At 41.1% G+C, this 23554-nt stretch overlaps 3 protein-coding genes across 7 annotated transcripts in view; 1 reads left to right on the top strand and 2 right to left on the bottom strand.

Moving 5' to 3' along the window:
* The window catches only part of ldlrap1a (low density lipoprotein receptor adaptor protein 1a), a 25235-nt gene extending 19771 nt beyond the window's left edge, over nt 1-5464 (bottom strand). The window contains exon 1 of one of the 2 annotated variants that reach the window (XM_024257963.2): nt 5260-5464. In XM_024257963.2, the coding sequence (XP_024113731.1) occupies nt 5260-5344 (85 nt within the window). In that variant the 5' untranslated portion in view covers nt 5345-5464. The remainder of the gene's footprint in view (nt 1-5259) is intronic. The other variant, XM_024257962.2, reaches the window with a different exon arrangement.
* Nucleotides 5465-6547: 1083 nt separating this feature from the next.
* Nucleotides 6548-17667, bottom strand: maco1a (macoilin 1a). 2 transcript variants are annotated; one of them, XR_002917317.2, is made up of 12 exons: nt 17440-17667; nt 15489-15630; nt 15278-15404; nt 15064-15187; nt 14792-14970; nt 11719-12232; nt 10673-10831; nt 10415-10597; nt 10211-10331; nt 9955-10129; nt 6879-8074; nt 6548-6790 (listed from the first exon to the last, which is right to left on the bottom strand). XR_002917317.2 is itself a non-coding variant. In XM_024257852.2 (11 exons), the coding sequence occupies exons 1-11, from the start codon at nt 17517-17519 to the stop codon at nt 7872-7874; spliced, it is 2007 nt and encodes a 668-aa protein (XP_024113620.1). In that variant the 5' UTR covers nt 17520-17667; the 3' UTR covers nt 6548-7871. The 2 variants fall into 2 exon arrangements, 1 of the variants encoding a protein (XP_024113620.1); XM_024257852.2 differs by having other exon boundaries at nt 6548-8074.
* A 19-nt stretch (nt 17668-17686) lies between these two features.
* On the top strand, nt 17687-23448 carry srfbp1 (serum response factor binding protein 1). Of its 3 annotated transcripts, XM_024257854.2 has the most exons (4): nt 17707-17833; nt 18503-18573; nt 19676-20074; nt 22065-23448. In XM_024257854.2, exons 2-4 carry the CDS (start codon nt 18565-18567, stop codon nt 23295-23297), a joined length of 1641 nt encoding a protein of 546 aa, XP_024113622.1. In that variant the 5' UTR covers nt 17707-17833; nt 18503-18564; the 3' UTR covers nt 23298-23448. The 3 variants fall into 3 exon arrangements, with proteins under 3 accessions (XP_024113624.1, XP_024113622.1, XP_024113625.1); XM_024257856.2 differs by lacking the exon at nt 18503-18573 and having other exon boundaries at nt 17687-17833; XM_024257857.2 differs by lacking the exon at nt 18503-18573 and having other exon boundaries at nt 17734-17833; nt 19673-20074.
* The last annotated feature ends 106 nt before the right edge of the window (nt 23449-23554 follow it).

Raw genomic sequence — 23554 nt, 5'->3', positions numbered from 1 at the left:
CAGTAGGGCTGGGCGATATGGCAAAAAAATAAAATCAAGATTTTTAAATTTTATTTCACGATTTTGATTTTATCACGATTTTTGAATTCAATTTCAATTCAAATTGGCAAAAATTTAATTATAATGATTTTAGTTGAAAGAAGTAAACACATTTTTGAATATATTTTTATTTATTTGAATTAAATAGTTATTATCTATTAAGATTAATCTGTAAATAGTGCAAGAATTGCGTCTTCTACTGCTACAGGTAATGCATTGCTGTCAAATGAACAGCTTCTAAATATCAGTTAGTTTTTGTTTTGCCTCTGAGCTAAAATCCATAAAACAGAGCTTGTAAATGATTGTCACCCAAGACCAGAAATGAGGGAAATTGATGAAGTTTATAGCATGAATGACTTATAAAGTTTAGTAAAGTCCTTTCTCTATTAAAAACAGCTTAAAGTGCTAAATAATAATAATAACAAAAACACCCTTTACCACATTTTCAAATGAAAATAAAACTTTTATTATTTTTGGATTACATACATGGTAAATAAATATCAAATTCTTCAGAATTTACCTTCAAATAGACGATTTCGTTGTACTTTGAGAAAAAGGCTCCAGCTAGCATCTTTAACTGATACAAAAACATTTTTAAACTTGGATGATAACATCAAATACATCTGCCAAACTGTTAGGATTCAAACACAGAGATAATAGCAGTAAATGTTTTAAAAAGTTTACATCCACAGCTCCTGCACTAACATCTGCTCTCTGCTGTGTTTATGTCACTGAGCAGAAAGCTAGCGTTAGCATTAGCGCTGTTTATTCTAGCTGGGCTTTTATTCGGTCCGAACGACCAAGAAAAAAGCTCAACAGTGATGCTCATGGTCACTGATCACGGCCACGGATTAAGAAAATTATGTCCAAACTCACTTACACTTACTGACGATAAGATTTAGGCTCTTACAGTAGCTAGCGAGCTAGCAAAACAATGCAGCACCGTGCATCTTGACCGAACATTTTACGTGTTTCCTACATGAATTACCATCAGTTTTTGTCCAGGTTGAACATAAATACGTGCAATTAACATCTGCTATGTTTAAAAACACGAAACATTAATAAAAACATACATCAAAGAACCAAACTAGCATGTCTCTCAAGAGTTGCTAGCACCCACTTTAGCACACAGTTCACGGTTCCCAGCCTGATTTCTCTCTATTAAACTGCGATTCCTGTCCTGTGATGATTCCTCTCCATCGGATTATTTGTTGTCAAGGTTTTTGAATTCGATTGCAAAACACTGCGTCTCCTTTGTTACTTTTTCGGACCTCCGTCATTCATTACTCGAGAAGACTCGATTCATAATGACGGCGCACGTGACTTTCAAATAAGAAAAACACACCGGGGAGGAGGAGGAGGGGGAGGAGGAGAAGGGGGAGGAGGAGAAGGAGCAGCAGCTCGGATTTAAAGTCACAGCTGTCAACAAGCTTTTGCCTTCTCGCTCTTGCAGCTTTTCGTAGAAGATCGCGATAAAACGATCTCTCAAAAATGACAGATCGTCAACTTTGGAGATCGTAAGACGGTTTTTTATCGTCATATCGCCCAGCTCTATTATACAGTACAACCCACAAGAATTGAGTCACGACCCACGAGATTTGAGTTGCAATCCAAGAGACTTGAGTTGCGACCCACAAGATTTGAGTCACGACCCATAAGATTTGGGTCATGACTCACGAGATTTGAGTCATGGTCCACGAGATTTGAGTAATGACCCACGAGATTTGAGTCATGACCCACGAGATTTGAGTCGTGACCCACGGGATTTGGGCTATGACCCACAAGACTTGGTCCAAACCATGAGATTTGAGCCACGACCCAGGAGATTTGAGTCCCGACCCACAAGATTTGAGTCCCGACCCACAAGATTTGAGTTTCAACCCACAAGATTTGAGTCATGGTCCACGAGATTTGAGTAATGACCCACGAGATTTGAGTCATGAACCACGAGGTTTGAGTCCCGACCCACAAGATTTGAGTCACGACCCACAAGATTTGAGTCACGACCCACAAGATTTGAGTCACAACCCACAAGATTTGAGTTTCAACCCACAAGATTTGAGTCACGACCCACAAGATTTGAGTCACGACCCACAAGATTTGAGTTGCAAACCCCAATATTTGAGTCACGACCGACGAGATTTGAGTCACGACGGACGAGATTTGAGTCGCGACCGATGAGATTTGAGTCATGACCCACAAGATTTGAGTCAGGACCGACAAGATTTGAATTGCAACCCACAATATTTCAGCCACGACCCACGAGATATGAGTCACAACCCACGAGATTTGAATTGCAACCAGAGGTGAAAGTTATGAAGGTAAATATGTGCCAAAACATAAAGTCTTAAATAATATGCACACCAGCTAGAACCACAGATAAGTTTAATTCACACCAATGTAAAAGTGAACGTAAAGTTGCAGGAAAAAGATGAACATGTGACAAAAAGGTGTACTTGTGGAATACAATGTGGAAACTTGCATGACAAAAACCTTAACTTGTATGTAAAAATGTTATAATGTGAAGAAAAACCACACACACACAAGATTTAACTTGAGGTTATGGGGAAAAAAACAACTTGTTAGACTGTGTTGAAAAAAAAATCCTTACTCGTAGGTTCAACTTTCTTCTGTAAAAGAGTTTTACAGAAAATTTTGGGGAGTCCCAGCGTGTTTGACTTTTAACACACACCCATGCGAGATATTTGTGCCAAAACTAAATTTTTAAAACTTTAAAACAGTAACTTTTTAACATAACTATGAATAATAAAAATGCAGGAATATTATTCCAGAATAAATCAATTTAAACCTTAAATAACTTTCAATATTTTACCCTCCATTAAAATATATTTTGTCAAAATTATACAAGTTAGAATTTATTAACATTATAATAACATTAATAACAATAAACTAAAATGATCTGGAGGGTCGGATAGAATTTCCCGGAGGGCCGGATCTGGCCCCCGGGCCTTGACTTTGACACATGTACTAAAGTGTCGCAAAACTCTTTGGTCCTAATTTCTGAATAAAAGAGTAAAAAAACCAGTGCGAGTAACATAGTTCCAATTTGGCTTTCTTAAGCCGTGTTCATGACCGTCACCAGCCAGGATTTTTGTGTCCATTGAAAACGGTCATCATCACTGTGATCCGTCTGGAAAAAAAACCCTTCCAGGAGACACCTGCCTTCCTACAGACAGGATTTCTGACAGGAGAATTAAGCCATATTCCCACTGAACAGTCCGGTACGGTACGCGACTCGGTTCAATCCGGAATTTTGAGTGTTTCCATCGTAAAACAGTCAGTTCCGACCCATACCTCTTGAGGGCCCCCATCCATACAAAAACAGGACGGGACGGTTGGGGCGGAGTCGATGAGGCCAGCCGCTGATTGGCAGAAAGTGACAACATTAGAAAGCACCAGTATAGCGCTAAGCTAGCATTTCTGTTTCCTCTTTACTCTTCATTCTTCTTAGCCACCCGCAGTCTTCTTTCAGACGACATGAAATTCCTGTTATACACGATGTACAAAAAGTAAAGCAAGTAAAGAGGAGCTGCTGGATGACCTCCGTTGTTGTTGCTTTCCGAGTCATCGCACGACAATAAAACTTTAGCGGACTACACACAAACCACTCAGTGGAAGCGAGGCTTAATTTAGAGGAAACCAGAATTAACTGGTCATTTAATACCATTTCCTATAAGTACACTGAGATACAAGCTCCCCCTATGTTTTTTCAGCAGACTCCTGGTCCGTTTGTGTCCCTCTGATTTGAATGAATCCAACATCATCAGTTCTGCTCTTACACAAACAAAAATATATCAAAACAGAAAAATAAACTGCATCCACTGCTGCATAGTTTGAATACGTATTGGAAATGACACGTAACTTTAGATTTAAACAATTTTAGACTACGTTTACTGTAAGAATACCACAAAATCAACACGTGTATTAGTGCAACTCAAATCTGTTTCTTTAAGGTCCCGTTACAACATTTTAACTAGCTGATATGTACACATGGAGCAAAAAACTTCTCAAGAAGTTCAAATGGATGTAGGTGAACTCTGTGAAATGATCTAATACTTGTAGTAAGAAATTAACCCTTTAACAGCCCCAGTGTTTATGTTCTTTGATTTACTGTGATTTTTTCATTGTTAACACGATTAAGGTCATTCCGGCTCCTCGAGAAAAAAGACGGCTTGACGAGAAAAGCTTCTTCTTCTTTTTTTTTTCTTTTAGGCTGTTTTGCAGTTTAGCTAATATTTCAGCTACATGCTAGCTGTTTTGGGTAATTTAGCCTTGTTTTTATAGGCTGTTTGGAGTTTAACTAATATTTCAACTACATGCTAGCTATTTTAGTTAGTTTAGGCTTTTTTCAGTTTTTTAGGCTATTTTTAAGTTTAGCTATTTTTTTAGCTACATGCTAGTTATTTTTAGTTTTTTAGGCTAATATGGCATTTAGCTTATAATTTAGCTGGCTATCAGCATCAGCCTTTTTAGCTATCAATTTTAGCATCTTCAGCTATCAGCACTAGCATCTTTAACAGCCAAATTCAGCTTACAATATTCACACTAGCATTATCGCAAATAATGCTATATATCTAGTTCGTAATTATGTTAAAAAGTTATGGTTTACAGTTTTAAAATGTAGTTTTAGAGTGGTCAATAAATGTTTATCCTGTTTGGCCCGCGACCTAAGGTGTGTTTTGGATTTTGGCCCCTTGTGTGATTGAGTTTGACACTCCTAACCCTAACCCTGTGTTAAAGGAAAAAGAGACTTAAAGTGAAAGTGCAGCTTTAAAAACAAATAAAAAACAGACATTAATTAAAATAAAATACAATCCAAGCTAAATATGATCATAGAAGTCCAACTTCAAACATGATAAAATGAGTAGAAATATTTCAGAGAATGAACCTGTCAGTGACATGAAAACAAGACAAGAGGGTTTGTTTACATTTGACTCTATACCCTCCAAGTGATGCCAGGAGGCTACCACGCATGCGCACTCACAGTGTGACCTGTCCTGTGGTTGCAGGTGAAAGGTGGTGTCAAAACATCATCATCACATCAACATGATGTCTGAGAATCTAACATAATAAAAACTTTGAACTTTAAAAAACAAAGAACTGTTCTTATGACTTTACTGCAGCAGAAGCATAAAGTTTTCAGCTGATCCGCTCAGCTGTAGCGGGTAAATAAATGAAAAAGAACAGAAAGTTTCTTACTTCTGTGTCTGCCTGCGCTCCACGACTGCTTGGCCGCACTGGGACTCCGGATCAGCGCCCTGCCAGCCTCCCTCAGGGCTTCCATGTCGGGTTTGAGTAGCGGAGTCGGCGCTCTCCCGAGCTGGAGTTGAACGGACTGCTGATGCCGCGAGACGAACGGTGGTGCCTTCCAGGTCAGTCCGAAATCCCGGACTTCACTCCGATCGCTTGTCACGTGACGCGCGGTGTTTAAAAAAAATTAAATAAAAAAAATAAACTTTTTTTCTTTTTAATTAATGCAGAGAAAATAAAAGAAAATCTTGAATGAGAATAAAGCTACTATTAAAACTAACAAAGTTTGTTCAGTATCGTATTGATGCTAACAAATATATTTTTTAAATTAATCCAGAAAAAATATTTTTTCTTGAGTGAGAAAAGAGCTACTATTAAAATGGGGGGAAACATTTGTTTCGCATCTTACTATTATTAATACTAAAAAAGAAGAAAAGAAATAAAATAATTGTTCTTTGATGATGCTGGAGCTACTATTAAAAAGAAAAAGGTTGTTCTGTGTCCTATTTTTATTGATACTTTAAAATAAAAAAACAACTTTTCTAAAATAATGAAGACAAAATAAACACATTTTTCTTGAGTCAGAAACTATTAAAAAATTAATGAAAAAGTTTGTTCCATATCCTTATTTTATACTGTAATATATTCTTTTTAATTAATAAAGACAAAATAAACACATTTTTCTTGAGTGAGAAACTATTAAAAACAAAACGTTTGTTCCGTGTCATATTATTGTTCATGCTTAAAAAAATGTTATGAATCCAGCCAAAATAAAAATATTGTTCTGGAGTGGGAATAGAGCTACTAATTAAAACATAAAAAAACCTTGTTTCATATCCTATTATTCTTGATACTTTAATAAAAACTTTTTTTATTAATATTGACAAAATAAACATATTTTTTTTAGTGAGAAACTATTAAAAATAAAAATAAAAGTTTTTCCTGCATTTTGTTTCTACTGATACTTACCCAAAAAAAATCTGTTTTTGTTCATTTCACTCACACAGGTGAATATTTGCTCATACAGGCACTGAACGCAGCATGCTTTGGTTTAAGTCAAAATGCTACGAGCAGCACTGAATGCCACATCAGAGGGACAAGTTTGTCATCTGATAAAAGTCAGCGATTGATTCCTTGATTTTGATTCCTTCTCTATAATAATGTCCTGTCAATGGTAAGAACATGAAAGCGCCCTCGTGTGGCCAGGTTGGGGAAAGCAAACATGAGACTCAACAGATTCTGAAGCAACCGACAAAACCTTCTTTAATGGTGAGGATCAAAGTGAACCGTGTGACACGCCCACCGTCACTTAAAGAAAAGAAACTTGGTGGAGCCATAATATCAAACAAAGAACTTTCCTTTTTCTTCCTTCTACAGAAACTGGAGAACTGAAGTCACCATGTACCCCCGCCCCCTCCTTTCTTCTTCATGAGGGAGGGGGTGCCTTTGTTCCCGAAACACAACATTCACAAAATCTTTCCTAGAAAAACACAACAAAACAGGATGACAAATATCAACCAAGTGCCACAAATCAAGTCTGTAACAAATAAATAGGAGTGCAACTGCACCGTCAGTCCAGCGGTCGTCCGGACCGTGTAAACGTCTGAAAATGCTCCAGTGGCATTGGGCTATCGCGCCAGCTACATCCACCCGAGGACGGAGGGACACCGAACGCTTGAATAAAGAAAACATTCCTCAGTGGGTTCCTGTACATAACCAGTCTGAAGGGAGGCCGTCAGGTAGGCTGGTGTTTGGCAAATAAAAACCGTCACTGGGATTTGAACCACACCAGACTTCAGCCTGAGTCAACCAAAAAAAAAAAAAATCAGACGTGACTCTCCCCTTTAACACTGACACGAGAAAATGAATGAATGTCAGGAATCTAGAGAATCGCTTCCTGGATATCCTTTAATTTGAGATGTATTTATGAGTCTTAAAAAGAGAAAATGCAAGGCACTGTAAGATCTGAAAATGATGGCAACGAGCAGTTGCCTCGACATCAAGACATCCAGCAACAAATATGGCCAAATTTGGTCCAGAAAGAGGAGAACTGATGCAGTGTTTAGGCAGTGCCAGTTCCAATGTAGCGCTCTACACAATCAAACCGTGTGAGATTCTCCATTCCTGGGGGGGCTGGAGGACTCCAGCGGGCTCTGAACGTCTGAGGAACTGTCGGTTCAAAACTATCAGTGACCTGAGGCGATGCTGACAGAAAACTGGAAGTGTTTTACATTCGAGCCGCTCTTCCATTCTGCCGATCTTCCTACGATGGGTTCCCCTCCTCCACCTGGGAGTCCCTGCACTGATTTACAGGCTGTAAAAGGAGGCATGAAGTGATGAATGATCGCTCTCTGGTAAACATTTGGCCGACTCTTCTGATCCTTTACAATCCCTTTTAAATAAATAGTTTCAATAAGAAAACCCTCCACAAAAAAGATCCATAACAACACATATGGCGGAGTTGTACGTCTGTGTCTGATAAGTGCAAAAGGTCAGCAGGGGCCTGTGACCTTAAAAGTAACCCGGACTGGAGACGAGTCTGACGGGAGAGCGTCTGCTGGTCACTTCTTGAGGGGCTGGTAGACGGAGGCGTTTGGATCCAGCGTAGAGGGGCTGTTGTCCATGAACTTAGAGGAGTAGTGGGGGGTGACGGGGCTGAGGTTGCCCCCGTCTGACGAGTAGGAGAGACTGGGCATGACCGCCATCACCTCGGCGATCTTCTGCTTCAGCTCTGCGATCTCCTGCTCCCTCTGGTGGATCTGACCTGCAAGACACAGAACAGAGAATGGGTTTCTTTCTGTTAGACAACACAGCAGGGGTGTCAAAGTCAATCGCACAGGGGGCCAGACTCCAAAACACACCTTAGGTCGAACAGGAGAAACATTTATTGAACACTCTAAAACTACATCCTCAAAAATGTAAAAGCACAACTTTATAATTATGAACTATATATACTGTATAGCATTACCTGCGATAATGCTAGTGTGAATGCTGTAAGCTGAATTTGACAAATGAATATGCTAGTGCTGATAGCTGAAGATGCTGAAATTGATAGTTAAAAACGCTGAAACTGATGGCTGAAAAAGTTGGAGTTGATAGCCAGCTAAAATATTAGCTAAATGCCATATTAGCCTAAAAAACAAACAAAAAAACTTAGGTTAGTCAAAACAGCTAGCATATAGCTGAAAATTTAGCGAAACTCCAAAATAGCCTAAAACATTTTTAGTAAATGTCAAAATAGTCCAAGAAGCTAGCAGAATGCAAATTTTTAAAACTTTAAAAATGTTACTTTTTATCATAATTATGAATAATAAACATGCAGGAATATTATCCATAATAAATCAACTTAAACCTCAAATAAGTTTTAATATTTTACTCTCCATAAAAATGTATTTGGTCAAAATTAGTATAAGCGAAAGATAACATCTGTCCATTAATAACAATAAGATAAAATGATCTGGAGGGCCGGATAGAATTACCCGGAGGGCCAGATCCGGCCCCCGGACCTCGACTTTGACACAAGTGGTTTACAGTATGGCAAACTTGGTCCTGAAGATCTACCACGCTAATGGATTTCCAGTTGTTCCTCCTCACTTACCCTGGTAACCTAGAGTTCCAGAAGGAGCAGAGCTGATTCCCTGCTGTTGCTGAAGATCTTTATGCTTTCAAATGTGGCCCAGCCAGTAAAGCAAAGATAACAAGAAAAGTTTCATTACCTGCACTAATGCTGGTATCAATGCTTTTTGCTGAAAGTAGTCGCTGAAGATGCTGAAGCTTTTTACTGAAAATGGTGACACAATTTATTTTAACTGCTGAAGGGATTTCCTAAAAATGCAACTTAAATATGAGCTAAACTCCAAAGTAAAACCTCAGTAGATAACAAATTAGCCAAAAAACTAGCTTGTTGCTTAATTTCAAGCAAAACTCCAAAATAACCTAAAATTCCTCAGTAAACTAAATTAGTCAAAAATGCTAGCATTTTGCTAAAATAGAAGCTAAACTTTAAATTAGCCTATAAAACCTCTGTAGATAACAAATTAGCCGAGAAAGCTAGGATGTTGCTAAAATAGCAGCTAAACTACAACGTAGCCTATAAAACCCTAGTAGATTATTGCTTAAATACTAGGTAAACTACAAAATAGCCTTAAAATCCTAAGTGGACTAAATTAGTTAAAACATTAGCGTGTTGCTAAAATAGAAACTAAACTCCAAATTAGCCTAAAAACCCCAGTAGATAACAAATTAGATAAAAACGTTAGCATGTTGCTAAAATATTAGCTAAACTCAAAATGATTTAATAATTACTATAAAAGATGAAAACATAACCCATAAATATATTTAAAGACTTCTTGCTAATCTACTTAAAATAATTTAAATTGAAGACTTTCTCATCTATTTCCTATGGGTCATAGTTTGCTCAATAAAAACTATCAAGTTTCTAAATACCAAAAGTCCAAGCAGTAATGTCCTGAACGAGCTGAACGTTTTAATACCAAGATTGCTGAAATCGCTGAAAGTGTGATTGAGTTTTTACGTGGTCAAAACCGTACAGAAATGAGCAGGAGGATCACTGTAGTGTGAATGCTGTAAAGCATTGACACAGTGAATGTTTACAGAGCGGCCCACAGCATCACCATCCTCTACCTTGTGCTATCTCCAGCTGCCTCTTGGCGTCTCCCAGTGCAGAAAAGAGGTCCAGTTTGATCCTGGTCTCGGCGCTGAGGCTGTTCTCCAGGTGCTGGGTCTTCTCCTGCATGGCTGACAGCGCTGACATCAGCACCTCAGTGTCCTTCTCATTCTCCTTGTACTTGTGGAGCTCCTGGGCGGGGCAGAAGGAAACAGACTGGGTCAGACTCCACTCTGCTCAGAGCGATGGAGCGCGGTGCGTGCTCAGACTCACCTGACACCTCCCTTCCAGGTCTCTGATCTGCTCTTCCTTCAGCTTCATGTCCATGCTCAGCTTCTTGCAGTCCGTCTCCAGCTCTCTGATCCGACCGCGAAGCGAGTCTGTGGACTCCACTCTGAGTCAGATGGCAGAGAACAGCTTTGTTACTGACAGCTGATGAGAGCAGGAGTCACCGTCAGGACAAGTTCAGACTGTCACCTTGTAGCAGCAGCCAAAGCCACTGCTCTGGCAGCGGTGGCCTCCTCCATCTTCTTCCTCTTCCTCTCCTCTGCCAGCTGCTTTTCAGCCAGAGCTCGGGCCTCCTGCTCCACCTTCAGCCTCTTTTCCAGCTGCGAGATGGTCTGCTTGTCCTTCTGCTTGGCCTGGACTGCACTGTGGAGCCTGAAGCACAGACAGCTGTGTTCTCCTCTAAACCCATTTCTGAGGACAAACAAGGAACCACCTGGAGACACCCACTTGTTCTGAAGGAGCTCGTTCTCCTGGCGCAGCTGGCCCAGTTCAGAGCGGAGGCTGCGGTCCTGGCTGCTCAGAGAGGACAGCTGACTGCGCAGCTCTGACTCCAGCTGCCGGTTGGCCTGAAGATCCGTCTTCAGACGCTTCACATCTTGCTCCAGCCTTTAAGACACAGAGGACACCGTGAGGAAGACCTCGGTGTAAATCAGGGGTGTCAAACTCAATCACACAAGGGGCCAAAATCCAAAACACACCTTAGGTCGCGGGCCGAACAGGATAAACATTTATTGAACACTCTAAAACAACATTTTTAAACTTTAAAATGTAACTTTTCAACATAATTATGAACTAAATATATATAATTACCTGTGATAATGCTACTGTGAATGCTGTAAGCTGAATTTGGCCGCTGAAGATGCTAGTGCTGATAGCTGAAGATGCTGAAATTAATAGCTGAAAATGCTAAAACTGATAGCTGAAAACGATTAAGTTAATAGCCAGCTAAAATATTAGTTAAACTTCAAAATAACCTAAAAAAATGGAAAAAAGCCTAAATTAGCTAAAACAGCTAGCATGTAGCTGAAATAATAGCTAAACTCCAAAACAGCCTAAACAAACTAAAAAAAGGCAGCTAGCATGAAGCAGAAATGTTAGCTTGTCACTGAAATATTAGCTAAACTCCAAATATCCTAAAAAATCTTAGTAAATGCCAAAAAAAGTCCAAAAAGCTAGCAGAATGCAATTTTTAAAACTTGAACAATGTAACTTTTTAAAATAATTATGAATAATAAAAAGCAGGAATATTATTCCAGAATAAATCAACTTAAACCTTAAATAACTTTAATATTTTTCTCTCCATAAAAATATATTTTGTCAAAATTATATATAGTTATAAATGAGCTCTAGATAACATCGGGCCATTAATAATAAAATATAATGATCTTGAGGGCCGTACCCGGCCCCCGGGCCTCGACTTTGACATGTGGTGTAAACCCTTCTACAGCTGGTGCCGCTAAAATCAGAGAGAATGACTGAAACACGTTCCATACCGCACAAGGGCGTCTGGCTTGCCCAGCTGGTTGTTGGGGATGCAGTTCTCCACTGGGTCCCTTTGGCCTTTCCCCGCCCCCTTCTGCTTCTTCTCGCTCTTATTGGCCGAGGAGCTGGCGGGGAGGCTGCCGTTTGCAGAGCTGTGATTCTGTGGAGAGGAGTTGCTGGTTCCACTGGTGTTTTTGTAGTTTTTCCCCATTTCGTCTTTGTGGCTGGAGTGAGTGGAGCCATCCATGTCTCCTGCCAGCTCCGTGTTCAGTCTCTTTGCTCCGACGTAGTTCTCTATATACTCCGCCTCCTGCAGGTTGGAGTCCAGTGCATGTATGATATTGTTGTTATTGATTCCTAGCAGGCTTGGCTTTTTGCCATCCCGCTCCTTGGTAGTACTGTCCCTCCCTTTCTCCCTGTACTCCAGTTCTGGGAGCAGAAGAGAGGAGCTCTTCTTTCCAGGCGGTCCTCCGTTCTGGGATACCACTGTGGGCTCCACCTCTGAGCTCCCTTTGGCTACAGCAGCTGGATGAAAGCAATCAAGGACAAGTCAAACTTTACAAGTGAACACTGAAATATGCTGAGTAAGGTCGGACAAACAAACAAATCTATGAGAGCATTGCAGAACTTCAAAGCTAAACAAAAACTGTTTCCAGGACCCCTCCAGTTCTGATGCCACCTGCTTTTCAGGATGAGAGCTGCAGAAAATCCTGAACACCTTCAGCTAAACAGCAGCATCAAAGATCCAAAGTTAGTGAAGCACCAGTTGTGTTTGTTTGGCTCCCAGCAAGGTCAGCCAGAGTTCATCATTACTGTGGAACCAGGTGGAGATGTTCTGCTGATCTCTGCTCGTTGTGAAGCAGAATTAGTCCAAGGACAGACAACAATGATCAGGTTCACCAGTTCAGCTCATTCAGATTGAAGCTTCATCCTTTTTCAGAGGTGTTGTGATCTTGTATGCGTTACATCACAGTTAGGGAAGGTATCGGCCCATTGCGGCAGTTTTTAACTGACCGTAATTATCACGGTTCTCAGAGTGAGTGAATGCACCGGGAATGAAGTTAAAACCCTCATCGAATTCGATTGGTCCTTCATGTTAGCCCCGCCCCAACAGGGCCAAAAGTTTTTAAACTAATTTTTTCATGTTTGAAAACGAAAAAAAGGGGGAAAAAAAGAGTTTAAAGTAAAAAAAAAATGTTGAAACTGAAAAAAAGTTTTGAAATTTAAATTTTGAGTTTTGAAACCTAAAAAACAGAACATTGGAAGGTGAAAATATTTAGGTTTAGTTTAGAATAACAAAAAGTTTCTGACATTCTAATTTTTTGGGGCCAAACACCAATATTTTTTTCAATTTGTCTTATTTGGGTTTCAAATAATTCTGGCCCCAATTTAGCTCCATACATTAAAGTGGGTCATCTGGATCCCACAAGACAGCGCGTTGAAGTTCTTTTTTTTTATGTATTTTTTTATCTTCACAGGTGTCCGTGGCACACACAGAATCCTGTCCACGTTTGTCATGGAAGGGATCACACATCAACATGAGGGTGGGGTCATCTGGACCTTATAAGAAAGCACGAGGGTTATGGTGCACACACACCTGCTGATTGGTTACAGTGTTAGGTTACTGTGTGAAAATCTTCAACCGGCATGAACACTCAGCGCGCTCAATGCATGCCTGGTTTGTACGTAGATCCGACTTAAAAATTTGCATGGCAACGCGCAATCACACACATTCCAGACGCAGAATCCAGGAGTAGACCCTTTTCAGAGTGACGGCAGAAAACATTGACATTTGATCTTAGGGGTGTGCCAAAATATCGATACTGCGATATATCACGATATTTAGTACTTTGATCGATTTTCGATGGGTTCTCACCAAGTATCGATATTATATTTTCATTTGAAGAGGTTGTAGCGCTGAGCGTCTGTGTCGCGCGCCGGAACTATTGAGTAGATGGCCGCGCTGCGTCGGACATTTGATAGCGATGCATGCGCTCATTCGGGAGAAGCACCGGTGAGATACAGGCTCTGTAGCGTGTGTGTGAAGCATGTCTACCTGTCAGCATTTATCCTCCATCTGTAGGAGATCCAGCCGGTAAGAAGTGACTTTGTCTGAGCGCTAGAATGACTGTAATCGCTTACTTCCTAATCTCAAGTGACAGTCTGAGTGAATCAGCCTTCAATTTTGGATGCTCAGCCCTTTTCAAGTGAGGGAAAAGTGCACAGAAAATTAGGTCAATTTTGACAGAGGCTGTAAAACATTATATTCATCATCCTTTGGTGTGACATTCTTTTTGAGGTAGATAGCTGTCGCCACTTGACTTATTTAATTTTTGCTCTGTTAGTGTCACTGCTGATCATGTTTACTATTGTTAACATTAAATTTGACAGATAATTCCAATTTGGTTGTAGTCAATGCTCGTCAAAGACATAGTATTACTGATTTCAGCAATGTTGCACAAAATTGTCTAAAATTTGTTGCACAAAATAAGAAAAGTTGTTTATTATGATTGTGTTTAAGCTAAAAAACATAAATGGGGACGTATTTTCCCAAAAAACATGTTCTTCTATATAATGCTAGTTATTAGAGAGCATTTTTACCAATTATCGCAGTATCGCGATATTATCGATATCGTGAGCCATGTATCGCGTATCGTATTGTGAGGTACCCAGTGATTCCCAGCCGTATTTGATCTAAGAGGGAAAACAATACAACCAGGAAGGACATTTAGAAAATAAATATTGTATAAAATTGTTACATTTGGTTTGGTTACCTTTCATTATTTAAGTAAAATGTCTGTAAACAGCGTTCAGTTGTCAGCTTTGCCGTTCTAAACTCATACACCAGAAGTCACTCTGCACATTCGCTCTTTTATGTACGTCGTGTGAAAAGGGTCTCTTCTGGCTTGCGTGCATTTGCATTGACTTTTCATTGAAAGTTAACGCGAGTCGAGTTGGCCGGTTCAGAGTGGTTGCTGGTGACCATAAAAACACACAAAAGCCCTTTGGCTGTGAACTCATCTGCATCAGACTGAAGTGTGCAGGCTGCAGGACGTCTGCTTCTCCAGTGCTCCTGCGTCTTACCTTCTTCGGCTTCTCGCTCTTGTCTCTGCAGCATCTGCTGCTCCGGCGGTAACGCCTGCTGCAGCAGCTGCATGTAGAAGTCGTTCTCCTTTTGCACTTCCTTCTGCTTCCTCAGCCGCATCTTATAGCTCACGTAGCTCTTAAAGCCAAATCCCAGAGTCACCACGGGGTAGCCGATGCTGGGCAGGAGGAGAGGCACATGCTGGGGTTAGCTCGGACAGGAACAGGATGCTTTTTAGAGGACAAAAGGTGCAGCTTTAAACCACGAATACCAATGAGCGGCGAATGGTCGACAAAGATCCACGTGAAAATTCTTCAGATCTTTAAAGCGTATGGCAGCTTCGATGTAAACAAACAGGATCCACAGGGACACCGTGGGTAAACAGACTCCTCTCTCTACAGGGGTCAAAGACAACAACTCTTAAGAAGTGTTGAAGAAAGTTGACAACTGTTTTAAAGAAACAATCTTTTAGCTCTTGGGCTAACCTGTATGCCAAACATACTGGACCCAAACATAGGTGCTAGCAGCAAAAAACAACCACTGGACGGGGATGAAGAGGAGGCAGATGATGTCTGACGTGAATGCCACACACACAAAGAAGACAGAGAAGGCCTGTAAATGGAGAGAAGAGACGAAGAGTTAAGTATCTTTCCTGAGAGCGCCAGGATCGTCTGACAGCAGAAAGGGGGATCTCACCAGCCCCTGATAGCGGAAGGAGTCGTAGACACTTCGGATGAAGAGCCAGAAGGGCCACAGGTACTCGAACCGGAACTCCAGGACAAAGTCAGCCAGCAGAACCAAGATCCACACCACCAGGAACTTCAGGTACAAAAACGTGCTGGGAGGAAAAAGTGAGTTTTTGACTCTTTAAGACAGGGGTACCCAAACTTTTTCTCATGAGGGCCACATAACTTTTTTCTTCACTGATGTGAGGCTAGGGTCAGTTTTTAGGCTAACAGAAAAAGTGTTTTCTTATAGCAGTTCTGTCTGCAATTGATGCTAAAAGGGTTTTCTGTTAGCCATTGTGTCGGTGATTGATGCAAACACTGTTTTCTGTTTGCAGTTTAGTCTGTGAATTATGCTAGCAGTGTTTTCTGTTAGCAGTCCAGTATACAATTGATGCTAACAGTGTTTCCTGTAAGCATTTTTGTCTGCAATTGATGCTAACAGGGTTCTCTGTTAGCAAAACACTGTTTTGCTAACAGAGAACCCTGTTAGCAAAACACAATTTTGCTAGCAGTGTTAGCAAACAATCTCAAAGCCAAATTGGGGAAGAGGAAAAAAAAAAAACATGCGTCTGTGATATTGTTCAGGGGCCGGGCCAAATGTGCAGGTGGGCAGCATCCGGCCCGCGGGCCGTAGTTTGGGGATCCTTGTTTTAACACCTGACATGGTGACATTTAAACATAAAATCTTTAACATACTGTAATTTTTCAACCGTTAACACGATCATTCCAGTAGATTCTGAAGTTCACATATTGTAAAATGTATCAGTGAAATAATGAGATTGTTAATAGCAGGAGAAGGAGAAGTTTGAACAAAAATGTTCAGATCATTAACATTGTAAACATTGTTCTTCTTCTCCTGGAGGGTGTTTCAGTTTGGACACTAGGTGGCGATTGTGCTATAGTATTACACTTTTTCTCAAGAAGAAGAAGAAAGTATGAGCAAAAACAACACTAGACCACAGATGGTTACTTTAAAAAATATTTCCTTAAAAGAGTTTGGGAAATCCATGCCTGTGAGTTTTTAGAGATGTTAATTTAGTCAGAAATATATGTTTATATCGACCAAGTGTTAGCATTAGCCATCCTATGGGAAACTCCATTAAACGTTAGCATCAAGTTAGCAGACTTTAGCTTTATTTGCTAAATCGCTTTGTTTTATGAATCAGTTAGCGATCAATTAAGCTTAAATTGATTCAAATCAATTAATCGATTTTATCTACCCAGCCCAAATTATTATCTTAAAAAACAATAGGAAACCTGTTTGTTCAGTGGAAAACAAAAACAAAAAATGATTATTTACTCACAAGTGTAAAAAAAATGTAAATGTAAATAGGATCCATTTGAAACGATTTAACCCAATCTATGAGTTAATTGGGATCAATGGAAATAGTGGATCATAATAGGAGGCGTTGTATGGTTTTCCTGTGAGATTTAAACTTTAAAGGAAGTATTCCACCTGCTGAAATAGCAGGAGGCGTGGTGAAAGCAGGAGCGGGTCAAACTCTAGAGGCGTTTCAGCCATAGACTGTATATGGTTTAAGCACGAGACAAAGCACGGAGCGCGCGGGTTATCGGCGCGCGCCTCCCAAACACCGCCGAGCGCCTTCTTCAAGAAACACAAACCTCGCCTCTGAACCACTGACAATATGAGAGAACTCATACAGTCACAGCAGCAAACCAACCCCTGCACGCTGTTGGCTGAATGACCCCCCAAAATAAAAGAATTTGACAAGCTAGCGGCGGTTTAACGGTCCCGTCAACCCGGGCCCGTCAATAAATATGACAATTCCGTCCTTTATTAATGTCAGAAACGAACTAAATCAAACCGAATGGAGGCTGACAGCAGCGCTCTGACACATTCACACAGAGCCGCCATTGTTACACAATAAGGCCCCCCCTCCAGCCCCCTTTTTTTGTACCTGCTATATATACCCTCGGTGATTCGGTTCCGTTTTAACGGCCGTCGGAGTTTGCTGCAGTCCGCATTGCGCCGCTTCATCCTCCCCCCCGGTGGTCCGCCTGAGAGCTCGCGGCGACGGTCGAGGCTGAAAACGTCATCCGCTCCCCGCCACGTTCCCGCTTTTTTTAATTATCCGCCACTGTTGTTGTTTTATCCACATGAAACAAAGAAATAAATAAACACAGTCCAGCCGAAGGCCCTCCCCCTTTCACGACACACTGCGTGGCGGGGTTGACGTGATGACGTCACGCCTGCGTAGGAAGCACGCCGAAAACATGGCTGCCTTCTGTTAGTTAGGATTTATTCCTGGATTTTGATTTATCTTCACGGTGTTATTTTTAGTTTTATAAACGGTAAGATTTTCTGAATGTTTCTTCTGTTCTAATTTCTGAAGTCTGTTGTCGGAGACGCGCAGATTACCCCGCCTTTTTCTACAGTAAAAAGCGCTCGCGCCGTGGAGCCACGTTTGTTTTTTAGCCTTACGTTTTCAGCCGAAATGGTTGAAAATCTCTTGAGATTTTTTTAAAATTATTGTCGGACTTCTACCTGTTAGGTCTCACTGTTCAATCAGGGGAAAGTGGGACAATAATTTTAGTTAAAATCTCGTAAGAGCGTGACTGTTAACGGTCAAAGCAGCACGTGTGAGGGAATGACGAACTTTAGAACGTTCTTATAAACTTAAGAGATCCACTTGATTTGTGAGCCCATTGTTTACATGTTATTACCTGTTTAGAGCTTTAAGCAGGAGCAGCAGCTCCTAACATCTATTGAGTAATTTCGATAGATAGATAGACTTTATTGTCTGTTCAATGAACAGAAATTCATCTTTCAACACGGCATAAGACAATAAATTTGATTCAATTGATAAAAGTTAAAAAAGCTAAAAAGTTAATAAATATATAGAAAATCAAAAGTCATAGAGATCCTAAAAATCACATAATTCACCATCCACATGCATACAATTAAAGTGCTATTGAAAATCAAACAGAGTGACTGCATTGGGGATAAATAATTTTTTGTAGATGTTTGTCCTGGCCAACGGTGTTCTGTATCTCCTGCCTGATGACAGCAAGGAGAAAGAGTGATGGAGAGGGTGGGTAGTGTCCACAGTGATGGAGGTGGCTTTCCTCATCACTGCTCGCCTGTACAGGTCACTGAGAGGAGATTGAGCTGTTTGAGTGATTTTGGAGGCCTGATTGATTATTTTTGAGAGAGTGTGTTTTTGTTTAAGGGTGAGAAAGTTGAACCAGGAAGCGATGTTGAATGTGAGGTTGGACTCCACCAGTGAAATGTACACCATTGATAAAATGTCCTTATTAATGTTAAAAAATCTTAATTTCCTCAGAAGGTGGAGGCGTTGCTGTGCTTTCTTGTAAACAGCATCCACATGGTGTCCGAAAGACAGGCTACAGTCCATTATTGTCCCCAGGTATTTAAAAGAGTCTACCTGCTCCACCTGCTGGCCTTGGATCACGAGAGGTTGGAAAAGATCCTCTGGGCTGTTATGCCTTCTGCCTCTGCCGCACAGGTCCTTTGTTTTGGAGATGTTCAGCTCCAGGGAGTTCTGCGTGGGCATGCAGACCAGAGTGTTGACCTGCTGTTGGTATTTTTCCAGGGCATGGGAGTCTGTCACGTGTGCTACAAGGGCCATATCATCTGCATACTTCAGGAGGGTCAGGCCTTCTGTGTCGCAGGAGATGCTGTTTGTGTACACAGAAAAAAGAATTGGGGACAATACACAGCCCTGGAGAAGTCCCGTTTTCAAAATCATTTGGCTGGACCTAACATTGTTCATCACCACATTCTGAGGCCTGTCAGATAAAAACTCTCTGATCCATAAAATCAGCGTTTTATGAACCTGCAGTGAAGAAAGATGTTCCAGCAGTGTATTATTGTTTACAGTGTTAAAAGCAGATGAGAAGTCCATGAATAAAATCCTTGTATTTGGGAGCTTGGAGTCCTGTTGTTTGGTGACTCTGTCCAGGAGTGTGAGGCTGGCATCCTCCGTACTGCGTGCAGCTCTGTACGCAAACTGGAGAGGGTCGAATTTTTCAGTCAGTTCAGACCTCAATTCATCAACAATAACCCTTTCCATACATTTGCACAAGATGGAGGTCAGGGCAATTCCAAAGTGTTCTGTCAAGTGTTCTTAATATTACATCTTCTGCCTCACAAATGTCGCTTTTCTTCAGCAGATGATAAATATCAAGGAGCAGATGGAGCCACCTGTCCAAGATCAGGAAAAGAACAAAGCGAGTGAAGTGGAGGATGATGAGAAGAAGCAAGTGGAAGAGGGAGAACCATTTAGCAAAGGTGATGATGAAGAAGAAGAAGAGGAGGAGGAGGCAGCAGACACACTGCAGAGCACAGACGCTCAGGAGAAACACCAGCAGGTCCTGAATCTGAATAATGAGGTAGTGAAGATGAGGAAGGAGGTGAAGAGGGTTCGGGCTTTGATCATCCGGAAACTAGCACGTCAGATCGCTGCCCTGAAGAAGAAGAAGGGCAAAGACGCTGAGATTGAGAGACATCAGAGGAGAGCGGCCAGACTGTTGGAGGAGGTCCACATCATGAAGACTCTTTCTCCAGACCAGGTGGGTTTGTGTCAGTAGATCCATCACTTAAAGTCCCACTCCAATGAAAATTGTGTTTCTGACATGTTCTTGTAGCATTTCAGTCATGATGGAGGACATAGATAAAGAAAATCAAGATTAAAACAGTTTTTCGGAGTATGTTTTATATTCAAATTACCAGCTCAGCGTCCACCCTTAGACTGGAAGGTTGTGAGTTCAAATCCTGCCCAAGTCATAACAAAGACTCTAAAAATGGGCTTGACACTTAGCATTACGGGGTTGGATTGGGGAGATGAAACCGCCGCCCCCCTAGAGAAGGCGTCAAATGAACAAATTTCATTTACATAACAACTAATATGATTTTAACTTTTAATCATGTTGAATAAGGAGCAGATTAAAAATGTGGTTTGATACGTACAAACTGATGCATCAACTTACAGCAGGGGCGTCAAACTCAATCACACAAGGGGCCAAAATCCAAAACACACCTTAGGTCATGAGCCGAACAGGATAAACATTATAAAACAACATTTTTAAAACTCTAAAATCATAACTTTTTAATATAGTTATGAACTAGATATATAGCATTACCTGCGATAATGCTAGTGTGAATGCTGTAAGCGGAATTTGGCTGCTGAAGATCCTAGTGCTGAGAGCTGAAAAATGCTGAAGCTGATAGCCAGCGAAAATATTAGCTAAATACCAAATTAGATAAATAAAAATCAATAAATAGGTAAGCCAAAACAGCTAGGATGTAACTGAAAAATAGCTAAACTTTAAAATAGCCCAAAAACCTGAAAAAAGACTAAATTAACCAAAACAGCTAGCGTGTAAATATTAGCTTAAAGGAGCCCTACCATGAACATTATACTTTTTGAGGATTTAAATGCAATTTACTGTTCATTCCTCCCTATAAAGAACCCCAAAGCAGCATTTTGATCCGTTCTTCCATTTAAGCGTAAAAACCTGCACTGTCTGCAGCAGCCCCTCCCATACCCACGAAAACGATGTGCTGACGTAAGATCGATGCCAACAGCTCCCTCCAGGAAGAGTCTGCTCTGACAGCTCCGCCCCCAGACTAACACAACACTCAATTTCTCCACTGTGCTAGTGATGATTAGCACAAAAAACTTTCATTTTAGATGCAGAATACCGTATATCTTCCTGTTGTGTCCTGTCTTCAATAAATTCCAGCTCAAATTGGTGTTTGTTACTTTAGACGTGTCGCTCCTTTAAGACCCCCAAACCTCCGGTCCGGCACAGCCGTGCAGAAGCCGTGTGTGTTGTAGAGCAGTGTAGAGATGGCCAGGCCTACTAAAGATGAATATATCGTATGTGCATCCATCTTTGAAGACGTTTGGATTATCTTAGTGGGAAAAATACAGATATAATGCTTTCTCTGGGATGACATCATTAAATGGACTGCAGCCACACGCAGCGGCAGGCGGAGCTTCAAGAACCGAGTCGTTTTACTTCTGGGTAGGAAAAAACTCATGAAAAATAACTAATATTTCATAAATGATATGTTTCTTAGTGGTCCAAATGTAATATATGATCATATATATGAATATAGTTCACTCTGAAAGGATTCAGAAAATCATGTTATGGCCCCTTTAAATCCAAAACAGCTTAAAAAACGCTTTAAAAAAAGCCAAAATTAGTCCAAATATTAGTCAAACTCCAAAACAGCCTACAAAATGTTAGTAAATGCCAAAACATTCAAAAAAGCTAGCAGAATGCCAAGTGTCTAAACAAAGGAATGCTGGGAGATCAGCACAGGCTTACTCCCATCAAGAGTCAGAACTCAGAGGTGAATTTCTAATGAGCTCCTGCTGGTCTGCAGAAAATGTCTTAGAAAATGACAGTTTTTATTTTATCTTTTAATTTTGTCTAAAATCCACTCGGACGCTTTGAAAATAAATCAAAAGACGATTGGGATGGGACTTTAAGCAGCAAACTGTAAAGACAAGAACCTGATAAGAAATGAATTGACTTTGACATTGATTGACAGGTCACCAAGACAGCTCTACAGAAGAATCTCAACTTTGAGCAGGTGTGCAAAAACCCCAAGTCCAGCATGACTGACCGAGCTCTCGCTCGCATCGCCACCCACCCACAGTTCAGCAAGAAGATCGACGACATCAAAATGTCTGTGAAGGCCTTCGAAGTGGAGCGCTCCAAGGGAGGCGGCAAGGCGAAAGTTCAGAAGGCGGCTCCGCAGTCTGTGAGGAATCAGGAAGAAGAGGAAAAAACCGGAAGTAGTGCCTTGGAAGGCACAGACAGCGAAGAAGAAGAAGAAGAAGAAGAAGAAGAAGAAGAAGAAGAAGAAGAAGAAGAAGAGCCTATTAAAGATGTGAATGACAGAAATGCTGCAAAATCTGAAAAGAAAACTGAAAAAGGATCACCTGCTGCTGCTGCTGCTCAAAGTACAAAACCGTCTTTGATTGTAGGACCAGAGCCGGTCCACAGTGCTGACGTTACCAAAATCACTGACAGCAAATCTGCTGAAAAAGATTCTAATCTGCAGTCTGCCGCCGCGCCGGCCCAGAGGACAGCTGAGGACGACGAGACCGACGCCGAGTCAGCAGGCGGCGAGGAAAAAGAATACTTCGATGACAGCACGGAGGAACGTTTTTACAAGCAGTCTTCCCAGTCTGAAGACAGCGACGACGATGACTTCTTTCTAGGAAAAGTCAGCAAATTGAAGAAGAGAAGGAAAAAGCCAAAAACGAATGAAGTGGAGAAGGAGCCTGGAGGGAAAAAGGACTCATCAGAGGGTGGAGACAAACTCCAGAGGGAGCTGGACGAGCTGGAGTCCAGGCTAAAACCCAAAACCACCTCTCTTCAGTCTGTTTTCTGCTCCTCCCTGGCCAGGAGGAAGGGAGGTGGGGGCGAAGACAAACAAAAAGGGTTTGGTAAATTTAAGGGCCAGAAGAAAGTCGGTGGTCGTCCGGATAAAGATTTTCCCCATCAAAAGCAGGAGAAAGGATCTAACAAATACAGCAAGCCCTGTCCAGGAAAGAGCTTGCCAGAATCAAACACCAGAGGGTTTCCATCTTCCCAAAGAGGGGTGGGGCGAGGCAGGCGGGAGGCTCCACGGCAACAGGAGACAAAGCCTGGAGGCGTGTCCTCCTCTCAGCCAGCGCTCCATCCGTCCTGGGAGGCCAGCAGGAGGAGAAAGGAGCAACAGGGACAAATCCTGGCCTTTCAGGGGAAGAAGATTAAGTTTGATGATGATGACTGAGACATCACTAAATGGAATTGGTTCTAGTGTAAGGAACTGTTGATGGTTTCATTCATAATCCCAGTGATTCCAAGTTATGATTCTGATTCTGGATCCTCTGCAAAAGTGGATTCTTTTTGATTCCATCAAATGCAGCCGTTCTGTAATTACCTGTTTTGTTTGTTGTTCCGTTTGTTGGACTTCTTTTACTCAAGTTGTTTAGTATTTTTAAAAGACTAATATTTCAAGTTCAAGTGTGTTTTTTCGTAAATGCATCA

Source organism: Oryzias melastigma, linkage group LG11 (assembly GCF_002922805.2).
Source record: "Oryzias melastigma strain HK-1 linkage group LG11, ASM292280v2, whole genome shotgun sequence".
NCBI classification, from domain to species: Eukaryota; Metazoa; Chordata; class Actinopteri; order Beloniformes; family Adrianichthyidae; genus Oryzias; species Oryzias melastigma.
This window is presented reverse-complemented; position numbering and strand designations above follow the sequence as displayed.

Bases quoted from the DNA above. Each gene is read 5' to 3' on its own strand.
- srfbp1 (XM_024257854.2), top strand. The intron at 20,075-22,064 runs GTGGGTTTGTGT...ATTGATTGACAG, and splicing joins AGACTCTTTCTCCAGACCAG to GTCACCAAGACAGCTCTACA.
- maco1a (XM_024257852.2), bottom strand. From the start codon at position 17,519: ATGAAGCGGCGCAATGCGGACTGCAGCAAACTCCGACGGCCGTTAAAA. The intron at 14,971-15,063 runs GTATTCGTGGTT...CCTCCTGCCCAG, and splicing joins CGACCATTCGCCGCTCATTG to CATCGGCTACCCCGTGGTGA. The intron at 10,130-10,210 runs GTGAGTCTGAGC...TGCCCCGCCCAG, and splicing joins ACCTGGAAGGGAGGTGTCAG to GAGCTCCACAAGTACAAGGA.